Below are 8,299 nucleotides of genomic sequence, written 5' to 3'. Positions count from 1 at the left end.
TTTGAAAGTAGCATCAAAATTTCGACTCGGGAAAAGAACCTACTTTAATCACCAAAATATCGAGAGTGTTTTTAGGTTCAAAATAGGAGTAACGTAAAATTTATAGAATTAAAAATTCAAAAGAGACGTAAATGAATATAATCGTCAAAGTAGGTTCAAATAAGTATATTGGTCAGTTAAATAGGTTCAAAGTATCTTCAAAAGTTTGAAAGTAGCATCAAAATTTCGACTCGGGTTTATTGCGATTCGCTGGCTTCATAACGGAGTATCTTATTTACCGCTGTAAATTGCGTGCATACCATAACAAACTTCGTGTTTACAAGTGTGCACACATGAAACGCAAACGTACGAACTATACTATATTTGAGAGCGGTTCCAGTTTATTTGTTTATATAACCACGTATCGCATCTATCCACATTAAACGGATTAAAGGAATGCATTAACTCTCTATGCCGCGCCGTATTCCTCAGTAGGTCGTCAAAAGTTTTAGCCGATAATTAATGCGTTACCGTGTAATACACGGGGCTGCAACGTTAATACAATGTCAACTGTTATAATTAAATTTAGAAGCAGATAGCGCACACAAGGTAGTTAGCCCGCGGCGACCTGCATTGCGACCGAACACAATGCGACATGCCGCACAATGTTACGTGTGTTCGTTAGATACCAATCGCGGCGACAATGTATCTCACTCGTATTACCAACGTCACGTGAATCGCAATTCAATTTGTAACTCGCAAACGTGCACCGCGAGCGTCTAATCGGGTTTTGGATAATTTCTATCGTTTATCTCGCATCCGCGGACTGAAAAATTGCTCTCTCTCTCGAAATCCACGGACGTTGATGTACGTGAAAAAAAAAAAACAAAAAAAATATCGCGCGCGCGAGAAAAAGAGAGACAAGCCGCAACAAATAATGTCGGCACTAGCGTAAAGGGATTTTTTTTATTGGACTCACCGGTAACTTTGATGTGATACGGTAACTGCGCTCGCCACGTGTCTTGCATTTTTCGATCAGGCGCGACGCATCGGTACTCCCCTCCATCCTGATACACCACTCGACTCAGAGCAAGGGGTCCGGGTCCGCCGACCGGATCCATGCCGGGTCCGTGGCCCCAGCAACCGCCGTCGCATTCGAGCGTCACCGCGCCGCCGATCTGCACTTCCATTCTTCGGGAATCGGTCGCCTCGCCGTTGAGCGCCTCCGCCTCGGTCTCCATATCTGGATCATCTAAATACCATTGATTTAAATCTTTCGACGGTTGACAAATTCGAAGACAATCGAATTTAAACGTTTTCGCGCGTAACCAAAAGAAAATAATGACGCCAGTAACGCGAAAAAGTAAACAGCGCTCGACTGAGACAATAGTTTTCAGACTTTTCTTTCGGTACGCGTGACTCATTTGTTCGCTATATTTTGCGAGGAATAAAATGCGGTATAAAAGTATGCATGAGGTCATAACAAATGCATGGCCACACACCGTGAAATAAGAATATTGTAGGAAATTTGCCTAGCCAAAAAATATTTTTGCTAAAAACTTCTCGCGCTTTTTTCTGAATAACACAGACAGTTAAGTATTTTTGTTGTTCTTCGTGTGTGTGATATGTTTAGGAAAACGGATGAAAGTCAGTCTTCGCACGATTATAATCACAGAGACAAATAAAATATACTTTCGCTCGCTCTATCTTATTATTGCTTTCTATCTTATTTTCATATTTCTTATTTATATATTTATATCCTATCGTATATTTTAAACTTTAATTCCGCAATTATACATATACATAATATACATAAAATAACATACATAAAATCTTTTTAAAATATATTTAAAAAATAATGTTATTTTTTAATATAAAAGTCACGTGGTTAATACTTTCTACATTACGACATTATAGCCATAGACGTATAATATATAGACTGCGCGTTCCCTACCTTTGCCATGTTAAGAAAATGTCTTCAACGTTGAGAGAGACAGCTGGTGTTGAACAGTAGCCTCATCTTTGTCTAGCGAAGTAGTGGGGGAAAAAGAAGTCTTTGCTGATTGATAGAATAGCAGTGGAAAAGTGGGGATAGAAAAATAGTGGGAGTGAAGAAGAGTGAAAGAGATTAAGGGGTGATGGTAGGTTATAGGTGGTATGAAACAGTAGGCCCTGATCCCACTACAGACATTGATAGACAGAGGAAGAGTTACTATTCAAAGTATGTTGTCTCTCTCAACGTTGAAGACATCTTTTCAGCCAAACGCGCAGTCTATATATTATACGTCTATNATGNAAACTAGACCATTCTTTACTTTTCGTTGTTCTTTTGTCTTGGACTGTACTCGTATAAATTTCAACCAATCAGCGACGACGAGACAAAGACAGAGATCCTAGTTGTGATCATAGACGTATAATATATAGACTACGCATTCCCTACCTTTGCCATGTTAAGAAAATGTCTTCAACGTTGAGAGAGACAGCTGGTGTTGAACAGTAGCCTCATTTTTGTCTAGCGAAGTAGTGGGGGAAAAAGAAGTCTTCGCTGATTGATAGAATAGCAGTGGAAAAGTGGGGATAGAAAAATAGTGGGAGTGAAGAAGAGTAAAAAAGATTAAGGGGTAATGGTAGATTATAGGTGGTATGAAACAGTAGGCCCTGATCCCACCACAGACATTGATAGACAGAGAAAGAGTTACTATTCAAAGTATGTTGTCTCTCTCAACGTTGAAGACATCTTTTCAGCCAAACGCGCAGTCTATATATTATACGTTTATGATTATAGCCGTGAGGCTATAATGTTTCTCAACATGTTTAACGCGTATTTGTTTTTCTTCCTCGTTACTTCCTCGCTATCGATATCGAGGGGAGCCCCGCTTTAATATCGGAGAGATCGGCGGCACGTACGAGGGATAAAGTTGAACCAGAACCTCCACTCCTCGCGCGCTCGTGTCGGGTTCGATAAAAATCTTTTTCCTACCGCGATGTATGTCACGACGTACTCTGTCGGGGGAGGGGGGGGGGTCCAACTTTTACTTCTCCCTCAACCCTCTCTCGTGTCTGACTCCACCTATGGAATTATACGGCTGCGATACGTTTGCTCTTCAGCTAGCGCTATGCCCACAGAGTTGCACAGAGACAAGGAACATAGAGAGAAGGATGTTGAGGTGGACGAGGGTGTGCGAGGAACGGGGCAGATTGCAGTGTTCGAGAATTAGAGCCGGACTGTGGTGCGGTGGAATTCGTCCGAGAGAGAGAAAGAAGCGAAGAGACGCGGAGAGGGCGCGGCAGTCCTTTGAGTTAGCAAGCTGATCCTCCTCGGCTCATCCTATAGCAAAACAAAGGGATCAAAGTGGCGCGGATACGATGGGAGGCTTTCACTTCCTCCTCTCACGCTCGCTCGGACCTCAACCTATACCTACCTCTCGTTTGTCTTGTAGTTTGTTCGGAATTTTACAGCAAACACCGCGCTGCGGCGTTTTAACAAACAGACATAAAAGAAAAGAAGAGCGCGCGCGGAGGAGAAAAGTCGGATAATTTGACGGTTCTCCGTCAGAGACGGAGGATTATTCCCTTTTCGACAATTCTCGTTACCCTCGAGTTCCCATCCACGTTCCCTTCTTCCGCCGTAGCCGGCTTATGACCGTCCTAAATCTTAATGCGATTCGCGTGCACTAACGTGATTAGGGATCTCTCATATACTTCGTCCGTCTGCGATCGTGTTATCTCTAATTACTTTGATATGCCCTTCGTGCTTCTGCTAATTCAATTATGCGCATCTAAGGCGCATCTTTGTTGAATCAAGTGTCCGAATATTATGCGCGCACAATTAGAACGTAACATTTTTTGAAGAAAGACATTTTGTTTTTTGACGCGATAATCATTCTCTCAAGATATAAGGATTGAATAAGAACAATTTCAAATTCATAATAAAAAGTGTTACCAATTGCAACGTCTGTTCGCGTGTTTGACAGCAATAGCGAGTTCCGTCCATAGAATCTCTAAAAGTGTCCTTTTAAAAAAACTAGACCCTATATCTGTATTCTCTCACGAACTGGTGAAATTAGCGCGTCGGTTTAAATTCGTCGTGACGTTATCCGACGGATAAGTAATCTAGGAGGAGATTCGAACAGGACGTAGTAGCAATGTAATCGATAATTCTCCCATGAAGGAGGATGGTTTGGTTTATAGGTGCTCTCGAGCCATCTAAATTGCGTAGAGATTAGGTGCTTGGAAGCCCGTATCCAACATCGTCGGTTGGAAGAGTAGGCAAGGGGATGAGAAATACAGACAGAAAATGAGAAGGAGTTAGAGTAAAAGGGAGAACGGTAGAATGGTAGAGAACGCGAGTGAGTGAGAGAGTGAGAGAGAGAGAGAGAGAAAGGGAGAGAGAATAAGGCTTGAAATGCAGGCAGCGCATCGCCCTCTGGTTATAACGGCAAGATGGAAGGAACGAGACTGGGTAGGAAATTTGCAAATTTTCACGACGGGGCACACGGATAATTTCCGGTTGGCTCGGCGGTTTCCGCCCTTGACAAATGACTGTGGTTTCCGGTTATTGGCTGCAGCGACGACCCCCTTCGCATTCCGAATCAGGGAGTATGTCTCTTCGAGTGCTTTCAAATGCGCAGAAGGTAGACAATACATCAGCCAAAAGACGCACCGTGCGACGTAAAATTATCCCTTGTGTCGATACTTAACATATCTTATATAGAGAAAGAAAGAAAGAAAAAGAAAGAGAGAGCGTATATATTTTTACAAAATACGATGTAAAAAAAAACAACAGAAACTCTATATTTACTTAACTTTTATATTTTACTATAAAATCTCATAGAAATAATTTTAATTACAAAATCCAAGATGTTGTTTCGACATTTTTTCTCAATAAAAAACATTGTTTCATTTTTTTACGGCTGTGTTTTTTCTTTCCAAAGAAAATTTATTTTTATTAACTCAATATCCTTGCTCAAAACGCGCGAAAAATCCCATCTACTCTACAGGAAAGCGACAAAGTGGCGTGACAACGATTTACTCACAGCGAACGTTGAGAAAATATCCGATGCTGGTGAAAATGCCGAGCATATGCCGTGTGTAGCATTTGTACCAGCCGCTCTCGGCCCGAGTGATTTTTGTGAAGTTCAACCATCCGTCATCGCTCTGCTCCACGGGGGGCGGACCATTGTCTGAAACACAAGCGGAAAGCTGGTGTATACACGAATTAACACGCTGGAAACAGCACGCACAGTCCGCGGATTTGCGTTAACGTCGTCGTTGTAGTTCGCGTCAACCGAACGAGTCAGCTGTGAGACACATTTCTGTGATATTTTTTTTTTTTTCTACAGACATCGTCATACAATTTGACAATTAATTGCTCGGAACTGGTAATCGTTAAGATATAAAATGCAGGTCGAAAAAAATTCGCAGCTTTGAAAAAGAGAGTCTCACAGAATATTTAACTATTTACATATCACTGAGAGAAAAATGCTTGGTATTTACGACTATAATTGCATAGTAAAATAATTATAGTTGGAATTCTTATTTTTATCGTTGATATTGCTATAATATTAGTAAAACTAACCTTATATATATGGTTTTGACAAGTATGTAAACATTTTGCTATAAATTATAATAATTTTAAATAGTAACATAGTCAAATGTCAAATAACAAATGGTAAATAAACTACACATTTTTAAGTAATAATTACAATCACAATTATAGTAAATGTGACTATACTGTTGACATCAGCTTTACTATTTACTGGTAATAATAACTAAAAAATAAGTAAGGAAAGTAACTTAACACATACATTTTTATGACTACATTAATAGTCTGGTTAACTATATTTTTAACTACGAATGTACTAAAGATATCGTAGAAACTATAAAAAAAATGGCCAGAAAAGTAATCATTCACATACAATGCATAGAATCATAGCAATAGTATATTTTAGTAACCACATTTATAAATAGCAATTTACTATTTTCCTAAAAACAATAAAAATCATTAAAACTAAAACTATCAGTTTTATCACTAAAACTATTGGAACCATATGCATTATAGATCAAATTATATATAAAAAGTTTAATCTTACTAATATATAAGTACGACTTCTTATTATGGCATATAGTGTTTTTATCTTTCAATTATGGTCCTTATTATCACATTTACAGTACAACTTATTATACATAAATCACAAGTTATAGTGTATGAAACCATGCATATGGTTGTATGAATGCATGTTGAAGCTATGGCAACAATAATATATTATTGAATCAACTATAAGGCGCATTGTTAAAATAACTATAAAAAATAGTTGGCACCTTAAATCACTATAAATTATAGTAAAATTGTGGTAACTGCAACTATTTTTTGCTCTCAGTGTAGATAAAAAGACATGGTGACACTGTATAAACAAAGAGATATAATTTGTATATAAAAGAGTGCGAACATGAATTGTTATATAATATTAACATGTTATATAATATTAACATAAATTGTTATATGATATTAACATAAATTGTTGTATAACATTACATGTATCATGTTAACAATAACATTAGGACGAATCGATGATGGGGAAATAAGAACAATCAGGCCGGAAGAAATGTTATTTCTAAGCGCAATTGTATTTTGTCAATTTAACTTTTCATCAAATTGTTGCGTTTTCTGAGAAAAACGTCAGTTATATTTTGTCAGATGATTTAATTCCGCTGATTACGAAACGTATCGTTTTCACGATTAAAAGCTCTTTGGTAACCGGTATTAAAATTGCATCAGCGAACTGTCCGCCTGTCTCAACTCTTTCGAAAGAGAAAGACCAGAAAGGAATATAGTCGGTCGTTTGAATTATTCGCAAGATAATTAAGATAATTACGCAATACGTCTGTCTGTCGAGACGCATCGCCTGCCGCAGCGGTTGAAATTATGAATTTATTACTGTGACCGAGCGTCACAGAACCGCTGCTGAGTCTCGAGATGAAGATGATTGAATCGGGCAAGAACAATAGCAGACGGGAGCGTCCGAAAGGGAGCATCTAAGAGAGGACACTCATTTAACTTATTCATAAGTATGGACGTGGCTTTCCCAAAGAGCCCGCTATCAATGGAAATTCTGTTGGCCTTTCTTTCGCCCGTTCGCCGCCAAAACTTTATTTCATCCCGCACACAGTCGTAGCCTATTTCTTTTCCGCTGCTGTTTCGGCTCGGTTCCGCTCGCTCCTCTCTCCCTTTCCTTTTTTTTTCTCCCACTTTCCGCATCCTCGTTCTCGACCTCGTTGCGGCGAAGTCGAGGATTCGACGCAGCTGTCGGATTCGCTAGTTGAAAGTACACCGCTCCCGCGAATGTGCAACTACCTCCTTCCTGACCCAAGGAATAAAGGCAGAGTAGTAGTCGCGGAAGACACGCTTATGAAAGCTGGAGGATTACGGTGGGGAAGATATCGAGGAAGGAAACGGAGAAGGGGAAAAGAGAATTGCACGTATCGCTCGGCGGAGTTTTGCGGTGAAACTTTTATGCGAGCCGGTCATAATCACGAAAAAGAGTAGAGAAAAGAGTAGAGTAGGCTGCCCTGCTGCCAGTAAAGAGGCCGCTGCCAAAGCGGGCTCGATTGTGTTAAAGGTATATCTATGGGGATTCTCGGCAAACGCGGCGGCGAGATATCGCGCCGTTTCGCATGAAATAAGACCGAGCCGTGACTTGGCCCAAAAAGCACGACATTCCCGTAAGCTCGGCTCGGATTCGAGCAATTTGGCCGGGAAACAAACGTTTCGAAGTGGGATTAATGCAGACGCGGCGCGTAAAACAAAGAATTCTCTACCTAAAAATCTAAACAAAGACAGACTTTTTTTTCTTATATTATAAATTTGTAATTGAAAGTAATTTGTTAATATATCTCTTTCGAGCATTTTAATAATTGTTAATAATTTATTATTTTAGAAAATTAGAGTTTATTGTTGTATAAAAAGTACTTTTTCCAAATATATCTGAAATTGCGATCTCAAAACAACATCCTCGAAGTATCCTGCACATATCACTCGAAAACCTGATATCCGTGAGTTGCACGCTACCTCCGAATGAACATGATCGCATAGAGATCGACTTCCCCTCAAGCGATTTCACACAGCTGACGCTCCCGTTCTTCTTGCAAAATGTTCCTGCGTGCAATGTATTGGTATGATAGATCATCCGACAGAACAATGATAAATTATTTTCGCGATTTTACTTGGGTCCGTCTTTGTTCAAAAGTTTTACCGTCCGATACGTTGCAAGACGTGTCTGGCAAACATATACATTATGTGTATATGTATATATATATATAT

The 8,299-nt window shown here is 39.6% G+C and overlaps 1 protein-coding gene across 1 annotated transcript in view; it reads right to left on the bottom strand.

Annotated features, from left to right (window-relative positions):
* Positions 1-236: 236 nt before the first annotated feature.
* Positions 237-8,299, bottom strand: part of LOC109857411 (irregular chiasm C-roughest protein-like) — a gene marked incomplete at its 5' end in the record, with an annotated part of 257,067 nt that continues 249,004 nt past the window's right edge. The window contains 3 exons of the mRNA XM_020433686.1: positions 237-280; positions 959-1,231; positions 5,016-5,162. Of these exons, the coding sequence (XP_020289275.1) occupies positions 237-280; positions 959-1,231; positions 5,016-5,162 (464 nt within the window). The remainder of the gene's footprint in view (positions 281-958; positions 1,232-5,015; positions 5,163-8,299) is intronic.

Source organism: Pseudomyrmex gracilis, unplaced genomic scaffold, assembly GCF_002006095.1.
Source record: "Pseudomyrmex gracilis isolate BER0280 unplaced genomic scaffold, ASM200609v1 scaffold_158, whole genome shotgun sequence".
NCBI classification, from domain to species: Eukaryota; Metazoa; Arthropoda; class Insecta; order Hymenoptera; family Formicidae; genus Pseudomyrmex; species Pseudomyrmex gracilis.
This window is presented reverse-complemented; position numbering and strand designations above follow the sequence as displayed.